The sequence below is a fragment of the Amphibalanus amphitrite genome, unplaced genomic scaffold, assembly GCF_019059575.1.
Source record: "Amphibalanus amphitrite isolate SeventyFive unplaced genomic scaffold, NRLGWU_Aamphi_draft 000016F_arrow, whole genome shotgun sequence".
NCBI lineage: Eukaryota > Metazoa > Arthropoda > Thecostraca > Balanomorpha > Balanidae > Amphibalanus > Amphibalanus amphitrite.
In genome coordinates this window covers 1,253,938-1,268,236 of record NW_024881512.1, presented here as the reverse complement: position 1 = coordinate 1,268,236, position 14,299 = coordinate 1,253,938, and the positions used below count along the sequence as shown (strand labels likewise).

Below are 14,299 nucleotides of genomic sequence, written 5' to 3'. Positions count from 1 at the left end.
TTTCAATATTTTCGAAAAACTGGTGCTTAACTCGGAACCAAAAGAGCTGCCCGCGGAAAAAAAATGCAGTCAAAAGCCCTTTCGACGTTTTTTTTTTTTGCTGGCGTTTGATCTCAGATTTGACCTCAGGTCAACAATTAAGCCTCCAGAGAGCAAAAACTCTAAAAAAGCCGTTTTTACCAAAATGTTTTCTGTGATACTTTCCACTCAAGAGTCACGACATTTATTTTGCCGTTAGCATAGTGTTCCTCTCGTCGGGACGAATGAACTATAATTAGACCTTGAAAGGCCATATTTAAAACTTGACCTCAGGTTGACCTGACCAGGTCATGTTGCATATCAGTCGATCCAAACCGTCAAGCTAAACACATATGAGGTGTTTTATTGCACTAGCAAATATATTTTATACATGCCGTAAGGTTGATACTTGAGACATGGTGATGGGACAGTATCAAAAACGCTATAAAATGAAATCCGTTCGATATTTTTTTGACATTTTACCTCAAACTGGTGTGAAATCGAGCGGTGAATTCCCTGAGCGAAAATGACAAAAATATCGAACGGTTTCCATGGCACGTTGCGAACGGTGCGATCGTCAGCGACCATTGAAATTTGTCTGATGTTAAGTCATTTGACGTGACCTGACCTTGAACGACCTGGGTCTAAAATTTCTTCATATGCAGAAAAAAATGTATGAGCAGGTGTGCCGAAAATGGTGGCGCTGCGCGCCGCCGTTCTTAGATATTCGCGAAAAACCTGAGGGGGCGGGGTGGGGGGCGTAAAACGCCACCCAGCACAGCGCGGGTCAAGGTGGGATGGTCACCTTAACAGACGGGTTTTAGTCTCGCAAAACACTTCCATGGGCGTCCAATATTAAAATCAGCTTGAAACAATCACATAAAATGTGTTATACTTAACAGTAATGGAAATAATTATGTCACGTCCAAACGCGTCTCGCCGCGGTATCTGATAATCTAATATGTAAGGAAGGTTGAAAATGCTCGCTGAAATCGAATAGTGTTCGAAAATATGTGTGTAGGCATTAAAAAAAACAGTCGGAAAAAAATAATAACAGTGGAACAATAATAAGCACAAAGGAGACAAAAGAATCTTAAACGGTTCAGCGAGCGGAATTAAGACCATGGGCTCCACCACCGGGGGGGGGGGGAAGGGTACGGGGGACGTGTCCCCCAATATTTTACATTTTTAACATTGTGCCTATGGATGCTGCATGGAAAGAATCGACTTCAAACAACCTTCGCCCCCCCCCCCCCAAAAAAAAAACATCGGGTCGTGACGGAGTTCTTGTTTAAAGAAGTAAAAAGGGTCAAATGAACGTTCTTTTAGGATAAGGACAACATCATCCCACAAACATGTTTTTTTTTTAATTTAAATATAACATAACTCACCTCTTCTTTTTCGAACTATGCCGGGTAGGTATCCCTCAGTTTCTCGATCGATCTGCTCCGCCGTTCACGGTTGGCACCGACCTCCTGACGCCGGCGGGGAATGGCTGCTGGTCCATCAGTTCACCTCCCTGTTCTCCGCGGCGCATGCGATTGATAAAAGCTTCATCGACAATCACCCAGCTCTTCACAGATAACTTATCCGTCCCATCCTTCGCTGCACGCCTTCCCCGCTCCTGCACTCTCCTGCACAATTTCACAATAGCCTCAACAATTCAACGTGAACTACGCGAGTCACCGCGCCACAACGGACTGAAGCGCGCGCCGCGGTTTTCGAACGCAACGGCTATAATACTCATCACGCGAACTCACGCATCACGCAGGAAACTCACCCTGCCGCGCATGCGCGCATCTTCAAGCCGGGGGTACCTCACGCACAACTGCACGTGAATTCGCGAGAACTCATGCATTGCGCAGGAAACTAGATTTGCCCAAGCAAAACTCATTTCCGACTCAGTTCGAATTCACGAAACTAAGCACTCAGAACTCACGCATAACGAAGTCACCCTGGTGATGTGAGTTAGGTCAGCCAATAAGTGAGCACCACTATCGTATTCACTGAGTTTCTTCATGAGTTATTACTGAGTAATGCCTGGCCTGAGTAAAAAATTTTTTCAGTGTATGATGACTGAACTTCAGGATTGATCAACCTTTTCTTAGCCACTGCTTGTATACGAGAAAGACCAAATGCTTGTTTGTCTTGATTTACAGGACATGTATACAATATATCCTCTGTCCTTGGGGGATCTTGCTGCCAAGTTGAGGTACGATGATAGAACTTCAGGATTGATCAACCTTTTCTTAGCCACTGCTTATAAACGAGAAAGACCAAATGCTTGTTTGTAAACTGCGTTGAAAATTTAATGATCCACCTTCAATTCTGACATGAAGGCACAAATGAAATAGTTCCCTCTCCTTTTGGAATACACAAAGCAAAATATTTAATAAATTTTAGTGGATGGACAAGAGCAATTAGCATAGCTTTCCCTCAAGTTAACTTCTGGCACTGTTGCCACTGTTGATGAATTACACTGACGCTTATTCGCTTCATATTTTGTAACAAACGCGCTAAAACTGCAATATAACAGCACTATATGCTTCTTGACAAAATGCAAAAGTATTAAAAATTTAGCCCTGATGGCATTCATTCTTGTTGTAAACGTAATTACAAAATATTCTGTAGTAACTATTAAATTCCGGCCGAAAACAGTGCACGGTTTAAAAAAGAATCATTCCAATGACGGTCCATTCTTGCGGTCCTGAAATCGCCACTATTTCCGGCCTCTCCAACGCAACTCGTTGTCCAGACGTAAATATGCTGCGAAGAACGGCGCATTTCGTGAACGACAGTGGTGTCGGTGGGAGTCAACAAGTATCGTTGCTTGAAAAGCGACATTTTGTTCGGATTTGAGAAGGTAGGTGTTGTATCTACTTACTCTGGGTGTGATAACGCCTTCTAAAATCCTTGGTACCCTGAGTGCTCTTATACGGCCTTGCCTGAGTGTGTGCTTGGTATTGCTGTACTACGGATTGTGATTGCCTATGCCATCAACAAAGTTCTATTTTTAGCAATTTAAATTGTATAACGCATACATTAAATGTTTCATGATCAATGATTGTGTAATTCAAATTGTATCATCATATATTCAGTCATGACTTCATTAGGAGATGATTGAATTCTTGGAATGGTGAATTAATCATGAGAAAGTTCTCTTTGCTAGCAGGTCAAGGGTGGGACAGTTACGACTTATGAGAATGCATCTATCGCAGTTTCTGGACACCAGTGTTGCCTGGATTTTGGCAGTGGGTTTTGCAAAAAGTTGTTAACAATTTGCTGGCATATACTTATTTGTGGTTTATTTATTTTTATTTATTTCTGATAAATATATCCATAATGGTTCAGAAATAATTTAAAATACTTTCAATTTCCATTTACTTGCAAACTCCTATAAGGCTTCCTTGCTCATTTTTTCCAATATGCTAGCTGTTATGATAAGCAATTTTATGTCTTGCTTATGTTCATAATTGCTAGATGATTATTTTGCTACATTTTGAAGGATTGATGCCCATAAGTAGGTAAGTCAGTATGTGGGGCTTGTATTTGGAAACTGGAGTTTACTCCTATGATACTGGTGACAATTTTCCCCACATGCCAGGATGTTTCAATGACAAAAGGATATCCTTCCTCACACTTTCTGTCACAGTCTAGCAAAGTTAAATTAAAATTATTAAAATCAGGTACCTGTGCTCCAGGATGGATACCAGTTGACAGATTTAACACTGACCAGTCACCCTGCCAGCTGCAGGTACCTTTACATTTTACTGATAAACATAAACTCTGGAATTTTATTTAGTGATGATGTTTATAATTATATCAAATAAAAAATTCAAGTAGCCAGAAGTCTCGACTTATGATTATATATAGTTACGTTGTCTGTATGCAAGCATGAATCAATAAAAATATTTTGGAGTTTTACTACTTCTTTCTTCTTTAGAACTTGACCCTTTCAACATTTCCAACCGACGTCAATATAACATTGGCATTCAGACACTGAATATCACATGCTCATTGTATGCTCCTTCAATCTCCAGTGACTGATGCAGGGTCATGTTTTCAGCTGTCCTGTGTTGCTCAGTGCATGGCCTATCGGTTCCGTGTGCTGGCCAAACTCGCAGCTCAGCCTCGAGGCGTCTTCACCGCGCTAAGGATGGCCAGTACGGACTCTGTCGGTTCGCCGGGCCTTGGCTCTGCCCCGGCTGCCGCCCCGGCCCCGGCCGCCGCCCCAGCCCCAGGCTTGTCTCCGTCCAAGGACGACAACCGTCAGCAGTCGCTGGCGTCGCTGGCGCGCGCGTGCTCGGCGCTGTTCCGGGACGATGTGAGCGAGCACGGCCAGCGGCTGGCCATCGGGCTGGCCTCGCTGGCCGACCACTACGAGGCCACGGCGGCCAAGGCGGACCAGGTGCGCGCCGTCTGCCGCCAGTTCGACTTCTCCGAGGCGGTGCCCGGCAACGGGTACCGCTCGTTTGTCGACATGTTCGACAAAATGGTGAACGCCAGCCACGAGACGTGTCTGAAAATCCGGAACGGGAACGGCCGCCGCCAGCTGAGCCGCAAGGAGTGCGCCAAGGACGTGGAGGCCTGGTGTCAGTGGATGGTCTCCATCGGCACCATGATGGAGCACCTGAACACGCTGATCGGCTGGAGCGAGCCCGGATCGCTGTTCCCCGACGCCAAGCACTCGCCGATCGAGCTGCTCAAAAAGGCCGAGGAGATCAACCAGTACTGCTTCTACGGAAGGATGATGGGCTCCCAGTACTGCCCCTCAATGCAGGCGGTGCTGATGCGGATAGCGTGCTTCATGTGCATGTACAGCCACTACTTCTACAACACGGGCAGCACGTTCCGTCGCTGGGCCACCGCCTCCGTGTTCTTCCGGCGCATCCTCAGCGACCCCGAGTACCGCGCCAAGCGCATCGTCAACATCTCCCGCTACGCCGACATCGACTTCTGCAAGGGCTTCTGGTCGCAGCAGGAGAGCGAGTTCCTGCAGATGTACCCGGAGGTGGCGTGTCCGGCCGCCGCAGTCAACATCACCGTGGGCCTGCCGCCCGAGCCGCTGCAGGTGCCGCGTGCAGACGGAACGGGCACGGTGGACATCGCGCCGCCGACGGTGCACATCGGTCCCGACTCGATCCACTGCCGGCTGCTTTCCACCCGCCGCAGGGAGGGTATGCTCGGCGGTCGCGCCTCCAAGCCGGCCAAACTGCCGCCCAGCCCCTGTCTGATCGTGCACTGTCACGGTGGCGGCTTCGTGGCGCAGTCCTCCAAGTCGCACGAGGTCTACCTCCGCGAGTGGGCGCGCGACCTGGACGTGCCGTTCTTCTCGATCGACTACTCGCTGGCTCCGGACGCGCCGTTCCCCCGTGCGGCGGACGAGGCGTTCTACGCGTACTGTTGGGCCGTGAAGAACTGCCGCCTGCTGGGCTCCACCGGTGAGCGGATTATCGTGGCCGGCGACTCGGCGGGAGGGAACCTGGTCACCACAGTCACCATGCAGGCCATCCAGCGCGGCGTGCGCGTGCCCGACGGACAGTTCCTGGTCTACACGCCGTTCAACACCTCCTTCACGCCGTCGGCCGCCCGGCTGCTCTGCGTCATGGACCCGGTGCTGCCACTCGGCTTCCTGATGCGCTGTCTGCACGCGTACGCCGGCCACGCGCGCGGCGGCGCCGTGCACGCCCCCCGGCCGGAGGACTACGCCGTCCCGGAGTCGGAGGGTGGGGACTCGGCCGAGCCGAACGGCGAGGGCGAGAAACCGGAGGCGGCGGCGGCGGCGGCGCGGGCTACGGAGGACGACTCACCAGAGGTGCCCTACACGCTGAACCCCAAGCGACGCAAGCTGGGCCACACGCTGGCCAGCCACGACCTGGACACGCTGGTGGCCAACTCGCTGACGGACGAGTTCCGCTACTTCGAGGTGGACCCCGACCCGCGCCTGAGCCCCTTCTTCGAGCGGGACGAGGTGATGTCGCGCTGCCCGCCCACGCACATCCTGACGTGCCACCTGGACCCGTGTCTGGACGACTGTGTGATGATGGCGCGCCGCTGGCGGGCGCTGAACGTGCCGGTCGGCCTGACCGTGCTGGACGGCGTCTGCCATGGCTTCCTCAACTTCGCGCGCTTCTCGCCGGAGGCGCAGGAGGGCTCGCGCCGCTGCGTGGAGCTGCTCCGCCAGCTACTGATGGAGAAATAGGCGGCCGGTGGGGCGGCTGTACGACCTCCGCCGGCTGCCAGCGGCCGTTAAAGTAAGTCAGCGGCGGGCTGAGGGAGACCCGGGGCCCGTATCGCTGATACGTAGCACAATGTGGTGTCATTGCGCTGACTCGTGTGAAGGTCCACAGATTTGTGTTTGTGTGTCATAGTCAGTTCCTCTTGTTGGACGTGATGTAGTTAAAACGCTGGTAGCGATAAAATGGTCGGTTAGGGAACAACTTTTGCTTTTGTTTCAATCCCCCCTTCATGATGCAATGACAAATTGACAAGCCGTCCTTCCCTTCATTTTCGCGTATTTTCCAGTACAGATATGGATAATTCAGGATTGCGGCCAGATATTTATATCACCTTTTACATAACGCGTCGTATGAACAAAGTTTTATCCAGCTTGTCACAACATTTCAAATATGCCTAAGTATGTTGCTGGAGCTTGGACCACAGCCCCATGGACAGGGAATTTATGCATGTTGCTTGTGGTAATTAAGTGTGATCACAATGGCCATTTTGGAGATGATGCCCTTTTAGGAACTGTAGTATGGTTTAAATTAGGTAGCGTTGATTGATTCTCATGCCTTACTGTTTCTACATTGAATGCAGTCAATATGGGTAAGCTTAGCCACGTTTGGGCCGCGTTGCTGACGCAGTGTGTTGCGCTCGTGTGCAATAGATTTGCTCTTGTTATGGGTGTTAAGAAGTGAAAGGGACAGAGATGAACCTCTGTTACGCCAAATGGCATGGGCTTTCTCGGCTGAAAAATAAAATAAAATAAATAAACGGCGGTCGATAGTTGCCCCACATGCTCATAGAGAGCTCACTATTTTCGTTCAAGACCAATGTCAAATCACTTGTGATGATGGATCACATGAAAATTTGGGGCAGAATATTGGAATGATCATAGTATAGTTAGATAGACATATTGCGTACCGAATATAAAAGTTATTGTTTTTGTTATTGCTGCTGTTTTAACTGGTAGAGCCGCGACCAAGTTGCTTGTGCGAATCGTGAAGTTTGCATCATATTCACGACCATACTCAACATTAGGATTTGGAGAGCACTCGTTTTGTCTATCATTGTTGACCGACCTCCGTATCTTATTACAAGAGATACCCATTGAATCGGTCCCAACTGGTTGCAAGCTTTCAGGCGTTGCCACTAAGCTTTTAGTCTTATTTTGCGTAGCCTGCTTCGAGACGCGTATATGTGCCTATGTAAACTTCTGTTGTATGCTATTTAGTTTGTGAAATCCCCATGCATATCTGTAAATTAGGAAAAGTTGCGTCCTTTTTAGGTGTGTCTGCAAGGAACCAATGCTTCCCCGCAGTCCTGAGTGGTTTTGGAGCCGTGCTCTCCGTGTGTTTTGGGATCCTGTGATGTAATATTGTAGTGCTTGTCTATATTTATTTCACAGTTTTGTGTTTTTCACAAAATGTCAACTTACTTCTTAATTATACACTCGGATATACCGGTATCAGCTACTTAATTTTCATACACCTTTCAGTCACCTAAGAAACAAAATAGTGTGTTACACCGTGTTGGCTTGCGACTGTTGTTCAGTCGTATCGGCACATTATCCGATGGACAGCTCTTTACCGCAATGAATCGCCCGTGAACCGCTCATGGCTGCGTAAGGAAATGCGTTAGATGTGCGCGCGTACGGTGTTCCTACGATATTCTACGTGTCAACTCGATGTTCAAATGGGCGCTTAAATTTCTGGATAGCCTGTGCCCTCGATATGATCCCTGTACTTTGTCCTATGTTCCGTTCGTGTCAAGTGTTCAGGCCTGTTATGAGGCCCACGTATCTGCCTCGCTAGCTATGCTCTCGTCGTCTTCCTGTTGCCCGTGGTTCCTACCATATCTGGTCTATGTATTATGTAGGATCCACGTATCGTTCGCGTCATATCTATGGTGCCACACCGGTCGCTGATGGTCTCCGGCAGTGTGATTGTGGCCGGTTGTTCGACCCACTCCTGTCCCCCCGTGCTCCCCCGCTGTTACGCTTCCCATGTGCCACGCTCAGTGTCGTGTCGCCGTGTGATTCGGTGGTGCGCTGTTCACTGTTGCGCCGTCGAGCTCTCGTCTTCCCCACTGGTGTATCGTTGAGCCGGACAGTTGTCTCGTTTCCCTCGCTGCTGTATCAGGGACCGACTAGGGCGCTGGTTAGGCACCAACCATTGTTAACGGTGGCGGTCACTGCGTGGACTGCCCACCGCGTAACGCTGTTATTCGTGCTTGTTGGATGTGCCGCTGAGGCCGGCTCACGGGACCGGCAGTCTCTTGGACTGGTCTCTATGGGTCAGTGAGCGGTCAGGCCGTCTGGCCGTCCGGTCAGGCCGTCTGGCCGTCCGGTCAGGCCGTCTGGCTGTCTTTGTGTGGACGTGTATGTGTGTTTGCTTCAGAGACGCTACCAAAGAGCCCGCGCCGGTCGCCGTCTGGACAGTGTGCGTATGTCTGTGCGTTTGTCAGTACGAGCTTGCGCGCTTCGGTCTGCGGATGTCGCCGTCTTTATCGAGTGGACCGCTGCCCGCTCCGCTCCCTCGTGAGGGAGGTTATTTGTTGACGCTGCCAAAGTCTAAATATTGTCTGCCCAGATGAATGTCTATGCCATCAGTTATCAATACAGGGCAGAATGTTCAAGCTTTACGTTTGGTGTTTGGAATGAAAACTCCCAGATTGGGTGTTTTTGGTCTTGGAAAGTTCTAACTCCTCGCAAATACCTTTGTTTTCGTAAGTGGGCTATTTAGGGGAAGGTGGGGTAAGACGGACCAGCTAAGGTTTGAGGCCGCATATCTTGCTACACTGCTCTCGTAATTCACATTATTTATACTCTTCGGAATGCTCCATCCTTCCTCTGTTGATATGTGTAAAGACTAAATTTCAAATTAAAGACATCTAGGTGGTGGATGCTCTTAAAGAGGGACATGTCAAAAACTCAGACAAGAAAAAATGTGGGGTAAGACGGACCACCCAGCAGTGCCTGCTATCCGTTCATGTGTGTTACACTTCTACTCTGTACTCTTGTAAGAAAAAGTAACCAGAATGGTAAAATAACAAAATGAGCCTTTATTCTTTACAGTGCAGCTAAAAGCTGGGAACATGTGTGTTGATTGTCGTTTGGCATGAATGCATGCTAACTGAGCACTTGAATGCATGGCTCACATGAAACAAAGACTCCTTCCTGAAAAAAAAAATAGCTTACTTAAACTTGTGTCAATGTTTTAGAAAAGAACTTTCCATACGCAGGGTACAATGGACCACCACAGGGTAAGATGGACCACAGTGGTCCGTCTTGCCCCAAATCTAAATTCTGTCATTATCATGACGTATATGTCAAATAGCCCAACATTGCAAAACCTTGCCTTTCCTAAAGTGTGACTATAACTAAGTTTATAACTTTGTTCTTCACAGTTAAGTGCAAAATAGAAACTAATCATGCAAGAAAGGCGCCGTAATTGAATCACCCGTAGACCTCTTATATTAGATCGGTTTGACGAAAAGCAACATTTTTCTCAATAACTCAAAAGCTATGCATCCAAGCAGCATGAGCTCAAGGTGGCCATTGTTACGAAGGAAAACAAACATAGTGAGTGCATAAAGCAGTAGATACCAGCAGCGGTTCAGCCGGGAGGGCTGGTGGTCCGTCTTGCCCCGCTGGGCCGTCTTACCCCACCTTCCCCTACTTCGGAACTGCTCCGATTCAAAACTCTGGCTCAAAAGTTTAGCAGCTGCTTTATTTCTGGCAGACTTTGTAATCCAATAAGGCTACATCGGAAGGCCGCTCACGGCGCCCCGCTGTTGGGTACGTGGGAGCCCGGTGAATGCGGGTCACAGGTCGGTGGGGCGGGGGCAGGGGGGAGGTGTCTGGTCAATGTCCGACCGCTGCTGTCAGCACGGCGATACGTTATCGGCTCACGGTTACCAGCCGCCCCCGGGGCAGTAGGTCACGGCGGTACGCCAGGCACGGACCGGGCCGCCGGATTAAGATTATCGGCCGCTAGTGTCGTAGTGATGCGCTCTCCAGATTGAAAAACTGCTTATCCCAGCCGTGTGAAGTGGGGAATTCCGTACTGCGTCGTCCCAGATTTTCATTCGCTATTTGTTGAGCGCTCACAATCTTGTATCTGGCCGAATGGATATTTGACCAAAGGTTATATGTGGTGTTAACTATTTGAAATCTGCTATCGTTGTGAACCACTTGTCGCCCTGTCATCGGTACCTACTGTGTGTGCACAAACCGATCCTAATGCAGATAGCGTTTTCTCACAATGAACACGATTCATCTTATGCAGTGTTTATTTCAGTGGATACATTTGAATACTATAATCCGGCCGTTCCAGGCCAGGACTTTCAGGACAGTCTCGATAATTTACAACCCGCACAAGCCTAGTCCGTCCATGCGGCCGCCGCACGGGAAGAGCACCTTTCAGTCCGCTACGGGCGTGCAACTGACAAGCACGGTTTATCGGTGTGTAGGCAGCGGCTTACATTAAATATTAAATAGAGACCCGCGCTCTCACCGTCACCACTGTCGGTAAACAAGAGAAGAGGGGCCGGGGACGCGGGTGCGGGTCGACGTCTGCCTCCCGTCGACAGGCCGGCCGGCCGGTGTGGTCACGCACTGACCGAGCACAAAGCTTTGTCGCTCGGCGCAGAGTGAGACAGTCCACGTAACGAAAACAACTGGCGTTAGCAGTGGTGGATCAGTCGCTGAACCAAGAGCGGAAGAGCGCCGGGCGGACATCGGAGTGAAAATAACGGCACGACCCGGCGTAACTGACTGAAATTATCACCGAATCGTGGGGCTAAAACTCAACAATCATGGGTCGGAATTCGGCCCACCGCGGTGACCAGCTCGTGAAGCTGCCGGAACCTTCACGCAGCCGGTGCCAACAACCAACCAAGCCTCATTATAATCATAAACACTGCTCTCGTGTAGCCCTAAAACATAGTTCATCCAGCACGTCACTCCCTGACACAAAGTTCGCACAGACTGGTCCCGTGGGATGGGCATTAGGCAGCAAGCCGCCGACGGGCTGCCTGCACCAACAGTTCAACAGATCGCCCATGGAAGACCACACCGGTCAAACCGTGACTCACACTCCGCGATCTCACTCCACTTGGTACCAAAGCGCGCATTCAACATGTCAATCCTGAAAATGGAAGGTGTGTTCTTTCTCGTCTGGGCTGTGTGTCGCGTCGGCACGCATGACGCGTGAATCACACGCGTTTACGCACAATACACAGTGGGCGGCTCGCCAGACCGCTGGACGGTGGACGGACGTCTGTCTCCTGTCCACCCGTGGAAGGCTGACTCGGAAGCAGGCTCTGGGGGCCTTTAGTTTCTCGGCGGTAGTCCGGTCGCCGCTGTCTATCGCCTGGCCCAGCCGTTTCACAATACTGACGACTGACGGGGGACGAGTGTTCTTGGTCACTGGGAAGGATCCGGGGCCTGCCCAGGGCCGTCAGGACGCCGGGTCTCCCTGCTCCGGCGGGCCAGCCGCTCGGCGGTCCCTCTGATCACAGCGGCGTTACCGGGCCCCAGACGCTTTATCTGACCGTGTCTGCAGGTCACTGGGCGATCGCCGCGTCCCCGGTCACCGTGACACTCGACACACGACACGTGTTTCTCGTCACCGCGACACTCGACATCGTGACACTCGATACCACTGCCTCTGGTCACTGTAACACTCGACTCCTCGCACTAAGCGGCCGGCGACTCAGCAGTCGCCGCACAACCATCAGCGCACAACCATCTCCCGTCGGGTCATCTGACCCAGTCCTCAAACCATTTCGTCACCCTCTCCTGCCGGCTCAGTTCTTCTTGGACGAGTTGATGAGGTACTTGCAGCAGTGCGTCAGCAGGTGTTTCTCGTTGTTCTCGCTCTCGCCGCGCTGCACCTCGCGCGTGTACACGTCCAAGCCGTACTGGCCCTCCTCGGGGAAGGCGATGCGGAAGGTGACCAGCTCGCCGCTGACGCTGTGGCTCACGTACTTGCCCAGTCGCTTCTCCTCGGTGCCGTTTCGGTGCAGCGTGGCCATGAAGTCGGTGAGCGGCCGCGACATGCGGAACTGCACCTCCAGCTCCCGGTTGCAGAAGATGAGCGCGTCCGGGTGGGTGACCGGGATCAGGCCGAACAGCCTGTGAGAGGGGAAAAGAGGGGAGGTCAGAGGGCCCCTCTGGGGATCCGGGTAGGGGCAAAGGCAAGCTAGGTCCCACCGAGCCGTCCTACTTCACGCGAATTGAGAGCCTGCGCGCGACAACTCATGTCACTCTGACTCAACCCCGGTACGGGGATGGTGTATCACCATCTGTGAGACACCCTGAAGGCTTTCTGAATGTTTCCCTTTAGCTGCTAGACTGTTGTTTGGAAGAGATGTCTTTGAATCATGGCCGTCTACGAAGCCAAAAAGTCGGGCTTGTCATTATGAAGTCCGGTTACAACATTCAGCTACGGACGATATCAGAGCAAACCGCCAGGGAATGGGACGGTTGCACAACGACATTACAGTGGCGTCGGTCAGCGGGCCGCTGCGGGGTCAGCGGGTGCGGCGCGTCACTGCCGGTGACGTCACAGAGTCGGTGGAATGAACAGCGTGGGTGGAGCTGACGTCATTCCCGTCCCATTTCGTGGTATTCATGAGCGGCTGAGGCGCTCCAATTGCCCGGGGATCGTGCATAGAGCCCACTGAGCGACTCCGGGAGATGTGATGTGGTTCCCTGAAGCATAATTTTGGGGAACTACCTCAGCATATGAACTAGCCTCTCACTCCACAACTCCATTACAAAGCAAGAAAATGTTAAATCCTTCTTAGATGTCTCGATCATTCGAAGGATCAAATACAATTACCCTACCAATCACACCATTGCTTGAGCAATTAGGTATCAGCTCATCACCGAGCATGACATGTGAGCGGCGGGTATCGTGTGACCTGTGAGTCCGTATGCTGCGGGTCACCTGGGGAGGGGGACGGTCGGTCACCCCCAGATATGCGGGTCCCGGCCTGTCGGCTGCGGGGCCGGGGTCACGTGGCCGTCGCTGGCAGACAATAAACCAGCTATCGCGTGGAGCAGAGTTCCACCCATCACGCCGGAACGAGGCTCGCGAATCGCCGGTGGGGAATTTCCCATTTCACACACGACGTCACTCGTTCGGGGTACTAACTAGTCAATTGCAGCAGCCACACTGCGCATATTTGCTGCTAATGCGTCAGTCCTACGGCAGGCCCCGGCCGGCCCACCGGGTGTAGCCAGCCCCGTCCGGTCCGGTCGGCCCGGTCCGGCGGTGCGTCGTATCACACGGGACGCGATATACGTCTGCACCGTCCGCCCTGCCGGCCGGTTCTCCGAAATTCTCAGCTCTGCACCGTGCACAGCATCAGACCGGACTGGATCTGCAGCCGACGGAACGGCGGGGTCTCTGAGATACCCAGAGCAAATGAGTGTAACGGCTTCCCGGCCCAAGCCAGCAGCAACAGCAGGCGAATGGTGTGCTGGTCTATTTGGATTAGTGCGTAATAAGTGATAAGGATGTTTGCCGAGGCTCTGACTTATCGCACCTAGCACACGCGACAACGCACACTAAAACACGTTTGCTGAGAGCGCCGCCCTATCACAATAAACACACCACGCATCCCCCTGACCGTGACCTCTATAAGCGCCGGCCTGTGGTTTTATCTATTTACCTCCCTCCGTTACCATATACCTACACACACTACGTGGTGCTGTCCAGCCAGCACCACTCTGTGATACCAACCGGAATAAGCATTGCACCACGCCTCCCCCTCCCCCTCCGAGCAGTTACATCCGTGTTCCACTATAAACACTCCCCCCCCTCGGTGACGCCGCCGGGCGCGGGTCGCTCCGTTCCCAGCATATCGGTAATCGGTGACACACCGCCCCCACCCCCAGTAACCAGCGGGTGGTCGCTCCAGGGACTTTGATCCCGGCCCGGCCCGCGGCAGCACATCCTGTCTGATCTGTCGCTGCACTGGTCCGCAGAGACAGCCCCGTAAACATCGCTGATCAATGAGTCCGATACCGGGGAATGGGAGCATTCAA

General features: G+C 51.7%; 2 protein-coding genes across 2 annotated transcripts in view; one reads left to right on the top strand and one right to left on the bottom strand.

Moving 5' to 3' along the window:
* The first annotated feature begins 2,771 nt into the window (after positions 1–2,771).
* On the top strand, positions 2,772–8,877 carry LOC122386333 (hormone-sensitive lipase-like). Its single transcript, XM_043375441.1, has 2 exons — positions 2,772–2,881; positions 4,085–8,877. Exon 2 carries the CDS (start codon positions 4,106–4,108, stop codon positions 6,218–6,220), a length of 2,115 nt encoding a protein of 704 aa, XP_043231376.1. The 5' UTR covers positions 2,772–2,881; positions 4,085–4,105; the 3' UTR covers positions 6,221–8,877.
* Positions 8,878–10,515: 1,638 nt separating this feature from the next.
* LOC122386327 (hillarin-like) overlaps positions 10,516–14,299 on the bottom strand; it is a 32,915-nt gene continuing 29,131 nt past the window's right edge. Inside the window, exon 12 of the mRNA XM_043375427.1 lies at positions 10,516–12,379. Coding sequence (XP_043231362.1) covers positions 12,052–12,379 — 328 coding nt within the window. The 3' untranslated portion in view covers positions 10,516–12,051. The remainder of the gene's footprint in view (positions 12,380–14,299) is intronic.